The sequence below is a fragment of the Neohortaea acidophila genome (genome assembly GCF_010093505.1).
Source record: "Neohortaea acidophila strain CBS 113389 unplaced genomic scaffold BDY17scaffold_5, whole genome shotgun sequence".
In the NCBI taxonomy this organism is placed as follows: Eukaryota; Fungi; Ascomycota; class Dothideomycetes; order Mycosphaerellales; family Teratosphaeriaceae; genus Neohortaea; species Neohortaea acidophila.
Window position 1 is genome coordinate 1,001,743 of NW_022985514.1, and position 13,552 is coordinate 1,015,294.

At 55.3% G+C, this 13,552-nt stretch overlaps 6 protein-coding genes across 6 annotated transcripts; 3 read left to right on the forward strand and 3 right to left on the reverse strand.

Annotated features, from left to right (window-relative positions):
* Positions 1 to 221: 221 nt before the first annotated feature.
* Positions 222 to 1,774, forward strand: BDY17DRAFT_250396 (nucleotide-diphospho-sugar transferase; the record flags this gene model as incomplete). Its single annotated transcript, XM_033731055.1, has 2 exons — positions 222 to 364; positions 418 to 1,774. 2 exons carry the CDS (start codon positions 222 to 224, stop codon positions 1,772 to 1,774), a joined length of 1,500 nt encoding a protein of 499 aa, XP_033589909.1.
* Positions 1,775 to 3,644: 1,870 nt separating this feature from the next.
* BDY17DRAFT_250864 (4-coumarate-CoA ligase) lies at positions 3,645 to 5,426 on the reverse strand (the record flags this gene model as incomplete). The annotated part of the gene is made up of 3 exons (XM_033731114.1): positions 3,645 to 3,761; positions 3,816 to 4,276; positions 4,337 to 5,426. 3 exons carry the CDS (start codon positions 5,424 to 5,426, stop codon positions 3,645 to 3,647), a joined length of 1,668 nt encoding a protein of 555 aa, XP_033589910.1.
* Positions 5,427 to 5,560: 134 nt separating this feature from the next.
* Positions 5,561 to 6,442, forward strand: BDY17DRAFT_324085 (uncharacterized protein; the record flags this gene model as incomplete). The annotated part of the gene is made up of 1 exon (XM_033737127.1): positions 5,561 to 6,442. The coding sequence occupies one exon, from the start codon at positions 5,561 to 5,563 to the stop codon at positions 6,440 to 6,442; it is 882 nt and encodes a 293-aa protein (XP_033589911.1).
* On the reverse strand, positions 6,391 to 9,195 carry BDY17DRAFT_297285 (P-loop containing nucleoside triphosphate hydrolase protein). The gene has a single exon (XM_033733575.1). It carries the CDS (start codon positions 9,047 to 9,049, stop codon positions 6,500 to 6,502), a length of 2,550 nt encoding a protein of 849 aa, XP_033589912.1. The 5' UTR covers positions 9,050 to 9,195; the 3' UTR covers positions 6,391 to 6,499.
* A 265-nt stretch (positions 9,196 to 9,460) lies between these two features.
* On the forward strand, positions 9,461 to 9,853 carry BDY17DRAFT_324087 (uncharacterized protein; the record flags this gene model as incomplete). Its single annotated transcript, XM_033737128.1, has 2 exons — positions 9,461 to 9,469; positions 9,527 to 9,853. 2 exons carry the CDS (start codon positions 9,461 to 9,463, stop codon positions 9,851 to 9,853), a joined length of 336 nt encoding a protein of 111 aa, XP_033589913.1.
* Positions 9,854 to 10,814: 961 nt separating this feature from the next.
* Positions 10,815 to 13,463, reverse strand: BDY17DRAFT_297292 (chromatin assembly factor 1 subunit A-domain-containing protein). The gene is made up of 2 exons (XM_033733576.1): positions 11,412 to 13,463; positions 10,815 to 11,356 (listed from the first exon to the last, which is right to left on the reverse strand). The coding sequence occupies exons 1-2, from the start codon at positions 13,370 to 13,372 to the stop codon at positions 11,248 to 11,250; spliced, it is 2,070 nt and encodes a 689-aa protein (XP_033589914.1). The 5' UTR covers positions 13,373 to 13,463; the 3' UTR covers positions 10,815 to 11,247.
* Positions 13,464 to 13,552: the final 89 nt, after the last annotated feature.

The following is a 13,552-nucleotide window of genomic DNA, read 5'->3' on the forward strand; positions in this document are numbered from 1 at the left end:
TCTGCAAGAATGAACTGATGTTGTTCGATCGAAGTTGTGTTTACCTTCTCAAGCTTGGGGAAGACAGGCAGCGAGCGACAGCGGGCGCTCCCGTGATTAACGCGCTAGCGCCCGTGCTCACGTGCATACGGCACAAGTATTTGACCTCGCTTTCTTCCTCTCAATCAACTCAACCAGCTTCTCAAAGGCCTACAATCTTGTTGGGTTGAATACAACGACGAATGCCCTCGCTAAACGTTGGCTCGGAGACATTCGCTTCAAGGACACAAGATGCCCCTTCAGCAATAACAAGACTCGCGGCCGCGATATGCCTTGTGTGGTATATTGCGGTCGCTGTGGTGTGCACAGTCGGATATGTGCAACTGTGAGGCTTCGTTTTCTAATCCAAAAAAATGGATCCACGCTGATGTTTTCTAGTCGACGCTACTACTCCAGTCCTCCACCAGCAGCTGTACTGAGGGAAACTCCAGATGTCACGATCATTCGTCCGGTCAAAGGCATTGAACCGGGCTTATACGAATGCCTGGCTTCGACACTCAGACAATCATATCTGAGAGACAGATTGCACATTCGCTTTTGCATCTCTTCTCGCTCTGACCCGGCTCTTCCGACCCTCACGCAGCTCCTTCACGACTTCCCCGGCCACGATGTGACAATATTAATTGAAGATGAAGACCAGTTGCTGCAACAAGGCCAGCTCCGCCTCGGTCCTAATCCCAAGATCCGCAACATGAGCCGCGCATATCGCGAAGCACAGGGCGACATCGTCTGGATCATCGACTGTAACGTTTGGGTCGGCACGAACACCTGCGAAAGGATGGTCGAAAGACTCCAAACCAACAAATTCATCCATCTCCTCCCCTTGGTCGTGGACACCACTCTTCTTGATAGCGGCTCGCCCTCGTGGAAAACCCTCGGTGGCCGTCTAGAAGAAATGTTCCTCTCTTCCTCCCACGCCAAGTTCTACACCGCCATCAACACCGTCCTCATCGCTCCGTGCATCATCGGCAAAAGCACAATGTTCCGGCGCTCGCATCTCAACAGCCTCACCGAAAACCAAGGAATCGACTACTTCAGCTACAACATCTGCGAGGATCATCTGATCGGCGACCTCCTCTGGAAGCGAAAAGTGCCAGCGGAGGAAAACGGGCAGAGATTGGGCAAGCACGCTCTGTGTTTCGGCGATCTCGCCATCCAGCCGGTGACCGGGATGAGCGGAACCGAGTACTGGAATCGCAGAGTAAGATGGCTACGAGTGAGGAAGTTCACCGTCATGCTCGCCACCTTCGTCGAACCCGGAACCGAGTCCTTCCTGTGCTCGATGTATGGCGCCTTTGCCGCAACAACCTTGCCGTTCTTCCACCAGTACCTGCACATACCCCAGACTTGGTCGGCATTCGCAGTCTTCTGGCTTCTCAGTGTCTCCATCTGGTGCACGATGGATCGCAGACTCTACAACCTGCTGCATTCCGGCGCCTCGATCCGCCTCGACGAGAACACCCCTACATTTGCGCGCTCGCTTCGAAGCGTGCAAGGGAAAGCCTTCTCGGAATGGTTCGTAGCATGGCTAGGTCGGGAGGCGCTCGCACTCCCAATCTGGTTTTGGGCGTTCTGGGGAGGCACAACGGTCGAGTGGAGGGGGAAGAAGTTCTGGGTGGGGGTGGATATGAAGGTGCATGAGATCAGGGATGACGGGCCGGTCGATGCAGTGGGAACATCGAGCATGAACGGCCATGGATTCAACAGCGATAATCATAAAGCTAGAGTAGATTGATATGGACGCTCAATCGACTCCTATCTAATCATACCGCGATCCCGTACACGACTCCTTGAGGCTGTGTCATCGCCCCCTCCCTTGTCTTCGGAATCACCAGCGCAGGCCAATCGTCTCCGAGCCGTCCAGACCCTTTATTGAGCGACGACAGTCTCGCCTCCAACGTCACAACATCGTCAATATCCGCGGAAGTAGCAGATGCATCCTCAAGAACAGAAACAATACCAGGATACTCCGCCAACCTCATCGTACCACCAAGCGGACTCCTCCTCACAGTAGCCGTAGAAAAAGAGCTCAAATTTCGACTCCCGCTCGTCAAGTTCCTGCGATGTCCGCTCAATACAACGCTATACCTCTCGCCCGTCACAGCCTGGCTGTACACACTCGAAAGCGAATCCTGGCTTGTGTGCCTCGCGAGGTTGCCAAATATTGGCGCGGGCGAAGGTGGCACGATGCGCACTGTTCCTTGTGTCTTTGGCTGGGGCGGAGGGATGGCGCGGTATCTTCTCACACCGCCTCGGTGGAGTCTGTGCTTGGGCATGTAAGGCGGTAGAGGTGGGAGGGGGGTGGAAGGGGGTGGGGCCGAGTCGAGTTTGGTCGAGGAGCTGATGGAGGAGAGGGAGGGGCGGGGTGTGAGGAAGGAGGAGCGCGTATTGCTCGGCTTCTGGGTGAAGCTGCCCAAGCCTGCTTTCTTTGATGTTGGGGGGAGGCAGTCTGCTGTGCAGTCTGCTGTGCAGTCGTCGGGTAAGGGGGCCAGTGTTGGGGAGGACAGCGATGTCGATGAGCGGCATTTGAAAGACATTGCGGAGGAGTTGGCGCGCTGTGCGGATGTCGTGTAGACTAGATCGGGGAAGTCGATGCCCCGCTTCTTGTTCATGCCGAACAGGTGGTATGTGAAGGGGTCTTGTCCGACTCGAAACGTGAGCATCCATAGCAAGCTGGAGATGATGCTGTGCGGCACATTAGCATTGCCTCATGCGTGACAAGAGAGTATACTGACAATATCGGTACGCATGCGATGGCATTGCCCAGTTGAAGTTTGCAGAGCAAGGCATTGGCAGGCGGATTGCTGGTTGAGAGAGGAGCAAGGGCACACATCCGGTGTCCGTCGAATAGAGTCCACGCCATCAGTCCGCAGTTGGTGAGCCAGAGCACGGCCATTGCTGGAAGCCACCATCTTAAACCCTGCCGCAGACTTTCCAGGCTGCAGGGGTTGAAAGAGGTGCACTGGCTGAGATGTGATCCAAGCTGTTGAGCGAGGATAACCAGCATCGAGTCCAACGCCTAAGCTCTTGGTTAGCGAGAGCTGAGTTGCAATCGATGGGGTGACTCACCGTGACCAGGGTAAGGAGATCGCAAACCATAACAACTCGCGGTGACGCGTTTGTGCGGAAAATATAGACAGCCGTTGCAAACACATAGATCGAGCCCCAGAGTACCAAATGTTGGCACAAGATCATTGCCGTGGCAGTAAGGCCACCTCTTCTGTTTACGGGCTGGTCCAAGCAGCATTCTGGGTCTCGTTTCTTCGACATTGTGAGTGAGCTGAGATACTCGATAGCTCGACGCGTGTAAGCAGCGTGTTCTAGAGCAGGTCTTCGACTTGCCTAATTTGGTGTGAGTTGGTGGGACGGTTTCGGGCAGAGGTTCCTCAAAATCGACACTCACTCCTTTGATAACACCAGCAAATGGCTGGCAGGGGCAGTAACGGAGGTTGGCGACGGGTGAATGGTGAGAACAATGTGGTCTGATAAGATTCCACACCAGCCCGCGTACGTCTTCTCGTCAATCTTAGTGCGCGCAGGAGTCCACGCAAGGGGGCATTCCAGGTGGCTTGACGAGAGGAATGCGGCCACGATAGAAGCTGCACCTACAACTTCGATCGTGACCTCTCAATTTTGAGATCTTTTGCGTCTTGCTTCGCCCACTGCCGCATGATGACTCGCTGGATCTTGCCGCTGGTGGACTTTGGTACTTCGTCGATGAACTGGTGCAGGTTAGACAGTGATGTCGAATGGCAGAAAGCTTCAATTGGACATACCTTGACGCCTCCATCCAGTCGTTTATGCCTTGCAACGCGCCGAGCCATCCAATTTTGAATGTCCTCTGGACTGACGCGACCTTTCGAAGCGTCTTTCAGCACAACATAAGCTCTCGGTAGCTCCTCATATTCGCCTTGCAAGCCACAGACAGCAGCATCGGCGACGTGTTCATTCTCCAAGAGAGCCGCCTCCAATTCCGCTGGCGGTACTTGATAGCCTTTGACCTTGATCAGCTCCTTCTTGCGATCCACGATCCAGTGCCAGCCCCGGTCGTCCCTCGTAGCGATGTCGCCGGTCTTCAAGAAACCGTCGTGATCGAATGCGTTCTTCGTAGCTTCTTCGTTTCTCCAGTATCCGAGACACACGTTTGGACCACGGACATGGATCTCTCCGCGCTCACCATTGCCGACTTCGTTGCCGTTGTCATCGATTAGCTTGATCTCACAATTCGGATCGATGTCTAGCAGATGGGTAACGATTAGCGAGGTCAGAACAAGCAACGTTCGCATCTTTGACTTACACCCAACGGATCCAGAGCGCTCATCCAGACCACCTGGGACGTGCAAAGCAGAACAAGTCAACTCCGTCATCCCCCACGTCTGAACAATCTTGAGCTTCAACTTATCAGAGACCTCGTTCTGGAGCTCCTTCGAAAGCGGTGCGGCGCCGCAAGTAATGTTGACCAGGGAGCTCAAGTCGTACTTTTCCGTTTCTGGCCTCTTCGCGAGCATGACCAGGACGGGGGGAGCGGTTTGAATATGCGTGATGCGGTGCTGCTGCATTGCTCCCAGCCACTTGTCGTATTGGAACTCGCGCATGTAGTAGCAGGGCGTTAGGGTCTTTGCAGCGGCCACGATGGACCAGAGCTGTCCGTATGCATGGTACAGAGGGAGGAAGCCCAACCAGCGCTCATCAGGTGCATCTTCTGGACGGAAGGGCTGCTCGAGGTTCCGCATGTATAACGATTGCTCGACGTTGGCGACGATGTTCTGATGTGAGATCATCACGCCTTTGGGTAGACCTGTCGTTCCGGAGGAGTAATTGAGCGCGGCTACAGTTCGTTGGCTTTCTTGCTGGCTCATGCCATGCCATTGCCAGCTCTCTGCTTCATCATCCGAGCCGAATAGCGTGCGCCAGTCTTTGATTCCCTGCGTTGTCTGGCATGGCTTGTCACTGAACAGATATATCCGGTCTCGAGCAAGACCTGCTTTCTTTGCCGCTTGTAGTACAGTATCGAGAAACATTGGCTCGACCAGCAGCAAGTTCGCGCCCGTATTCTGCAGTTGATACGTTGTTTCGTCGACTCCGTACGCCGGATTGCAACCAGTAAAGATGCGTCCAGTCCCGGCGACAGCGAAATAGAAGACGGGGATGAAGATGTGGTTGCGCGTGTACATCATGACCGCTTCATTTTGGCGGATTCCAAGCTTATCGAGGCCGATGGCGAAGCGCTTCACCCAGTGCAGAAGCTGTCTGGGTGAGAGTGAGTTCGATGTGTCGTCCGCGTCGATCCACAGTGGTTGACCTGACGGCTCGCTGCCTTGGGGGAAGATGTAGCTTAAGATGTCGGTTGACGGGATGCCGATCTGGAATGGAGATTTCAAAGGCATGATGAGACGATCGCTTTACTGGCAAGACATCTTGTAATCGAGCGAGGTGGAGAGTTAGAAGTAAAGGTGACGGCCTGGTGGAGAGGGGTGCAAGCCTCAAGCCAGCCGGACAGCCGAGTGCCATCCACCTCCGCATGTCCATTCGTCACATCGACCTCACCTCATCCTCCACCTCTACAATCGCGGCGAACGCGATGGAGATCCCCACCAGACCCTTTCCGTTCCTTCGACTCCCCTCAGAGCTCCGCATAAAAATCTACAGCCAGATTTTAGGTGGCCGCATAATCCACATAGGCGGCACAGCACACCAACCCTACACCGACAGCCACATCAGCAACGGTCGATGCTGTTCCTGCGTCTCGAGACTCGACGATCAGGCATGTTTCGCAAAGTACACCGGCGCCGGCAAAGCACTAGTAGGCAAAGTGCCCGCCGACCGCTTCTCCGCTCGCCACAGAGACTGCTTCCGCTATCCCGTCTCACACACCCTGAACCTGGGATTCCTCTCGGTCTGCAAGCAGATCCACGCCGAAGCAGCGTCGATCGTCTTTGAAGAAAACATCTTCACCCTCGTTAGGCCTACCGCTCTTCCTCTGTTCTTGGACCGTCTGGCGCCCAGTCAATCGCGCAACCTGCGCCAGTTGCGCATCTACTCCGCGGAGTCGCGCGTCAAATGGCTTGGCAATCTACTCCGGGACACAAACCTCGCCGACTACCTCCACGGCTTTCAGCGACTCGAGGTGTACGTCGAGCTCAAGCCGTTCGATGTCGAGACGCACGGGATGCGGATTGTGGAAGAACAGCGCTGGAGATTGGCGGGCGCGGAGGTCTTCAAGCTGGCGTCGTTGAGAGAAGTGCAGCTGATGATTGTGACGCCGGAGTGGACGGATGTTGAGAAGGGAGAGTTGAGCGAGGCCACCACCAACGCGTTGCAACAGTGGGAGATGGAGTTGAGGTATAGCTTGATGCCGTTGTTACCACTGCAGGTTGCATCGGGCTTGTTCCAAGTGAAGTGAGTACCAAAATGAGTAGTATCAATCCCAGCAGCCTACCAACATCATCCTGCCCTTCCACTACTCCAGCATCTCCCTCGCAGCCTTCTGCCTCCTCTCCTTGTTCCTCTCCTCCTTCCGGAAAAACGCATTCCTCGGCTTCGCCAGCTCCTTGTTGCGACTATTCCCCTTGCTATACTCCATATACGCCATATTCTCCCCGCCAGCCAAACTCGACAGCGTGCCCGCCTGCCGCTTGACCCCATTGCCCTTCCGCCGCTGCTGCGAGCGCGCGACGTTCCGGTCACTAAACAGATCGTCCTTGATATCCTCCACGTCGCCCGCCGTCTCGCTCTGCAGCAAGACGTCGGTCAGCAGATTCATGCGCTCTTGGTGCGTCGTGAAGGCCAGGTCCGGCATGCGCTCCATCCCGTTGAGCTGCGTGATGACTTTGAACGCATAGCCCTGGTCGACGAGGAAGGCCTGTCGCTTGGAGCTGTAGTACATTTCGTTCGTGTCTTTGCTCACGAGGCTGTAGAAGAATGCGTTAAAGCCTTCGTCGTTGCGGCGCTTGGCGCGGAGAATGCGGCCGAGGCGTTGGGCTTCTTGTCTTCGCGACCCGTAGTGCGAGGAGATTTGGATCAAGCACGTCGCTTCGGGGAGGTCGAGAGACGTGTCGCCGATTTTGGACAAGAAGATGGTGCTCACGGCATCGTTTTGCTGGAAATTTTGCAACACGGTTTCCCGCTCGCGTTGGCCAGTCTCGCCGTAGATGTAAGGCTTCCGCAATCCCTTGGCGTACTTCTCAAGGGCGTAAACGTTGTCGGAGAAGACTATAATCTTGTCTCCACGCCTCTCGTGGAAGTCGATCAGGTACTGGCATGCCTGGAACTTCCTAGGGTTCATGGTGGAGAGCAGACTCCGCTTGTTGGTGGTTCTCGCTTGCAGATATTCGCTGTAGAATTCGGTCGTCATCGGGCACCAGACCTCCGCACATTGCACGCGAGCAATGTGGCCTTCCTCACTCAGCTGCAGCCAGTTGGCCTCGTACAATTTGGGCCCAATCAAGAAGTTCAGATCCTTGATCTTGTCGTCCTCTCGAAGAAGCGTGGCGGTAAGTCCGAGCTTGGAATGCGTCTTGATCCTTTCGGTGACCCGTCTGAACATCTCGGCCGGTACAACATGCACCTCGTCCAGAACCATCAAGCCCCATTCGCGGGACATGATGAAATCCATCACCTGCTGGCTATCGTACGCACGCCTGGTGTTCTGCGTAACCATGCTGTAGGTGCAAATGGTCACACCGGCTCTGTGATTGAGCTTCTGCTTCTCACCAGATGTGAAGACTGCCACATCTTCCGGGTTGATGTTGGACCACTTCTTGAACTCTTCCTTCCATTGCATGACGCTCATGGCGCTGGTGCAGAGGATGATTGCGCTCTTCTTCACAGTGCAAGCAGCCGTGATGCCAACCAAGGTCTTGCCGGCTCCGCACGGTAACACGATGATGCCACTCCTAGCTCGTCCATTACCAAACATTTTGCTAAGAGCGTGTTCCTGGTAGTAGCGGATCTGCACGTTTGGTCGAAGGTCAATGTCAAGATTCGCATTTACGTCGTCGGCTCGGAAGTCGTATTCCTCCGTCAAGGGTAGATTGAGATGCACGTTGCAGCGTTCCTGAACGGCTTGAATCTTCTCGCCGTCAATCTCGAATGAGTGCACTTGGTCAGCCTCTTCATCGTCATCTTCCTCCTCTCTAAGAAAGTCGGCCATATCTTTCTCGGCCTCACGTCCGCCATATTCATCATCGGAGTCGTCTTCGTCCTGGTCTCGCCTCGTTGGCCGCTGAGCCTGCGCTGCGGCTTCTTTCAATCCTGCAGCCTCTTTCGTACCAGGGATAATCAAGCCACCCTGCTTTGCGGCTTTCTCTGTGAGGAGATCTTCGGTGTCTTCAACTCTACACTTGCTGATGACCTCGTCTCGAAGCAGGTTTTGCAACACCTTCGCATCACCGCTTTCGATGAAGTACCGATTGTGCTTCAACACCAGTCGAACCTTTCCGAAAGAGGAAGTGACCTCATCCACGAAGCGCTTGATGTTCTCCGGTACCTTGGTCTTGGAGAAGAGCTCGAGGTCCTTGATGATGTCCTCCTTTGTCAGGCCAACGGAGACGGCAGCGAAGAGACTGTGCGGGTTGATGGTGTACTCGTGCATGTTGGTGGTGCGGCTCACGGGCTCGGCAATGTTGATGAGGAAAGTCTGCGCCTGCTTGAAGCTGGGGGCGAAAGTCTCGAGGACTACCCTACCATTCTCCTGGTCGATCCATAACGGCCGCAGACGATGATCTGGCTTCAGCGGCTCCCTGGAAAAGTCCTTCTTTGCTTTGAAGAGATGGCTAGCAGGATCTCCAGATGCCCGTGCGACCTGCTTGGTGTACGTAGACGGTTGGAACTTCTTCACCACTTGGTCGTACTTTTGCGAAGTCTCTCGCTCGCTCTCGTCAAAGTCCTCGCTCTCGCTGTAGCCGTACTCATCGTCGTCTGTAGTCCGGCTGGCGGGCGTGCTCACTCCAGAGGCTTGCCGTTTGCTGGCTCGCCCGTTCGCCGCCGTGGCCTTTCGCTTGGGAGCCATCTTCGCCGCTTGAGTTGGACTTCGCTATGCTACGCTGGACATATCGATAGACGGTCGGCTGATAGTGATGGGCCTCAGGTCTGGGGTTTGGGTAAAGTTCAACAGCGGCGTGTTGATGGAGAAGGAAGAGGAGTCTTCAGTTCAGGCGGGGCGTGTCTTGATCATGACCTACAGGCGAGATGTGGAGTCATTCACTGGCGGAAGCGGCAGCTCCCGCAACGTTGCTGCGGAGGTTTGTGCTCACTCCCGAGAGCGCCCAATTCATCAGATCATTGATTTTCGCCATTCGCACGACACCTGCTATCACACGGCTACATATTCGAGAACATCTCGGACCACAATCTGCGAAGCCGCTTCACATACTTTGCTTCGGTTGCATTTCTTCAGCTGCGCTGCACGGCCAATTTCACCATGAACACGGTATTCCATCACCACCCACCTTTTCTAGGCCTTCACAGCTAACCATGCCTGCTCCAGCGAGCATCAGTAGCCTACGGCTGGGGCATTCTCTGCCTGGCCGGCGGAGGAGCATACTACTTCGCCAAACGCAGCATCAACGCCGACCGCGAACAACGAGCAGCACTCGTCGAACAGCGACGACAAGACCGAGAGCGTCTACGGGTTACCGAAAGCGGACTACGAGACGACAAGATGTCTGAGACTCGAGCACCGAACGCAGATAAGCTGCGACCAAGGGACCCGGCGCCGGTCGAGCATTCGAAGGATCAGGCGGCGGAAGAGCAAGGGTCACGGTTCGAGGCGAAGGAGCCTTGGCGGAGTAGGAAGGGAGACAGATTCAGTTGATGGCGGACATCTGTAACCGTCTGACGCGAAGATGAGAACTTGGAAATCGAAGAGGTGGAATCGTTGTCTGCATACGTATGCCGATGCTTGCGTCAACCAAAGACGACCCGAAGGACGACACGCCGGAGGTATCCCGAAACGCCAATATGTGCCATCCCCACGCCCATTGATGTTGTCCCGGACGATACAGTCTCCTCCCAAACGCCTGCCCCACGCTGAACCGTCATTCCGAAAACCCTTATTGCAACACACATCGTTCTTCCATCATCTTCTCAGCGCACCAGCATAGTCCTCCAGCGGCGAGCAGGGCAAGCAATCTCGGAAGCTTAGAGGCCGTCTAGAATGAGGGAAAAGTCAGTCAGCACATGCGAAAAGACGCGAACTCCTCTCCATTTCCTCGCAACGCACACCGAGGCAACGACTTACAGATTCGCATATCGCTTATCCTGTCCCGCTCTTGAGCTCACCACCGCCGCACCCGCAAATGGCGCACTGAAAGCCACACAGCAGTATCCCATGACGGCCATGACGCCCAAGGCGGAGCGCTGCGAGGGCCCGGCGCGCTGGGAGTAGAAGCGCAGCGCCTGCGCGAGGAGGGGAGTGGTGGGGAAAGCCATTTGAGATTGTTGTTTTGTTCGTTGTTCGTAGATGCAGTACGCAGAATGCTTGTCTCGTAGCTTGACCTTGCTCTGTTACATATATGCCGTCAGAAAGGCCGACAAGGAAGAATCAATACCCGCGGATCGCACGTCCGCTTATAACTTACATCCACAGCCGCGGGGCGAAGTGCGAGGCTCGATATTCAGCTTGCGGCCGACGTCCGAATGGCAGTGAATTCAGTTGTAGGCTGGATGTTCGTAGAGGAAGAAGGGTAGCTTTTCAACGAGACAATGAGAACATTCCTTTAACAATCCTGCAATTACCGCAGCTGAGACTGGAGTTTTCGGGCTGGATTGTTAATCACGCGCAAGTATAAGCGTGGAAGGGTCTCAGCCGACCAGCCGGCGGGCTATTGGCGCAATTTCACGTGGCGAAGCGGTCAGCGCAATTGTCGCGACGCTGATTGGCCCAGATCGTCATGCGCGCGCGGGTCTGGCGGCTCCTCGCTTCTGTCGAGGTTGTCTTGAAGAGATACATACTTGAGTCATGTGGACGTTGCCGGGGGCCTCATCCGGCGAGAACGAGTGATCTGTTTCTGACGTTGACGGGGATTGATGGTCAGTGCTATTGCGTACAACTATATCCTGCTCGAGGGTAAAGCGGTGCAGTTGATGTAGTAAATACAGATGCAGCATCCTTGCCCTTTCATCTCATCGACGAGCAGTCGTCATCGTCACGCTCTCTCACCGAGTCCTTCGTCGCTCAAGCACATTACACGACGTGTAGAGTGTTGATCATTCCGTCGATACGTATCCCCACTTCTTCTCTGCCTTCGTGGCGCCGACCTGCGCAAACTTGTCGCCCAGCGTAGTCCTGATTGTCTCGTTGGTGAGATTGGGAAACCTATACCCTTTCGTTAGCAATGCTGAAATGGTCACCACAACGGAGTAATGATTACCTCGTCTTCAATTCCTTCAACAAGTCCGCCTTGTTCGCGTGGCTTCCAACGACAAACCCCTTGAACTCGTCCATGTCCTCCTTACTGAGCGTCTTCGGCAAAGGCTTGCGTCCGGGCTTGGATGCTTGCGTCGATGCCGGAGCTTTCGTAGCTTTGCTGCTGCCATCCACTGTACCAGCGAACAGGTGATCGAGAGTGCCATTGCTGTTCAAACGAGGTTGGAGGGGCGCTCTGGACGGAGGCGGCATCAACTCATCCGAAGGTATGGATGGCTCGGTCTTACTTGTCGCTGCCGGTGCCGGTGCTGTCGTTTCCGTGGATGGCTGCTCGCTCTGCCAATAGCTTTTCGAGAATGGATCGATTGTCGAGCCCTTCAGCCCCGGCAGCAAGATGCCCATCCGCATACCGCGAAGAGCAGTCTGAAGCGGCTGGTCACCCTCACCACTCGCGACGAGATGTCTGGAATCATCTTCCCAGCACAACCCGCTGTGCGTCGGCACCAGATCCCCGGTGACGACTTTGCGTTTGGATTTGAGCGAGTCCTCCTCATCGTCCAGGAATTCATCCATCTCGTGAACGTCTCCCTGACTCTCCGCTTCGTCATCGTCTTCGTCCAGTAGGTCCTCGCCCTCCTCCGGCTCTTCCCACTCAAGTTCCGAATCATAGTCGTAGTCAGTGTCTGTCCGAGCTTTCGTGAAAGGGTTACGAGCGAGCTGTCGTGCCACTCGAGGGGAATCGATTTTCGTATAAGTGCCAAAGTACGCCGGGCGAACATCGGATTCGAACGCGATGTGGCGCCGGGAGACAGACTGCAGCTCACTCATAGGGTGGGAGGGAAGCTCACCGGTTGTCAGGTCGACTGGCTGCTGCGAACGGCCGTGAATCTGATCGAAAAGCTTGCGCATGCGAGAGAGATGTCTTCCGCGAGAGATCTGCCGCTCCAGAGTGAAATGTCGCTCGAGAACAGAGGATGAGTGGACAGGAATGGAGTCTTGTCCTGAAGAAGACTCCCCGATTTCTTGATCGAACATGTCTTGAGCTACATCCAGGTCAACAGGGATGGCAGGCGCAGCCATGGAGGTGTAGGTCTGTAGTTGAAAGGGCAGGAAGTATTTGTGATAATCCGGGACGGCAGGTTTCGCAGGAGTGTTGACCACTGACACTGAGCGGGCAGCGTCCTTGCAAGGCGACTCTGACCGGCGGATTTGGTCTGCTACTGCGTCGAATGGCTCGAGGGACAACGACTTGCGCCTAGCACGGCCAAATGTCGCCTCGTCAGCGCCGTCCTTCGCAGGAGTGATGGGTTTCTGAAAGAAGGCTCCAAGTCGCATCTGGGCGCGCTCTTTCTTGAGCTTCTCCTGCACCTTGACCTCCTCCTTGTGCTCTTTCTCGCGCTTCACCGCTTCCCTCTCTTCCGCCTTCTTTCGCTTTTCTTCATCTTTGACGCGCTTCTCCTCGTCCTTCCGAACCTTCTCCTCATCTTTGCGTGCTTTCTCTTCGGCCTTCTCCACTTCTTTACGCGCCTTCTCCGCCTCCTTCTGAGCTTTCTCTGCAGCTTTCTCGGCGGCTTTGGCTTCCTTCTCCCGAAGCTGCTCTATTTTCTCCGACGGAGTGAGCTTTCTTTTCTTCTTGGGCGGTTGCCCAGGTATTGAAGTGGTCGGAGCACTCGAAGTCTGGCCGGCAGCGTCGGTGGAGGTAGGTGGCGGCATGCTTGACATCGTTTCAATGCTGCTCAGGGTAGTACAGCTCGGGGCTGGGGAGACGTCTCGGGCAGCTGCATTATCGACAGTAGGGCTCGCATTACTAGACTGGTCTGTGTCGGGTGGCGTGGGCATCGTGAACTGCGTTCCTTTCAGATTGAGTGGTCGTTTCGCGGGAGAGTCCTCGTCCGGTGCTGCGCGTTTCCGCGGGTTGATTTCTGCCGGCGAGGAGTCGATTGCCTCCATTTGATGGCTGTCCATGGAGTGCAAGCTGACAGTCGGCACTCACAAATGTTCGTACACTCGCATGATCAACTGTGAATCGCGTATTCAGGTTTGGCGGAGGTACATGGACGTGCAGTACTTTCCGAACATTCACAAGCTCGGTTCGCGAAGGCAGCCGACGCGCTTTGACGCGCTAGGGAGAGCACGGACCTCGTG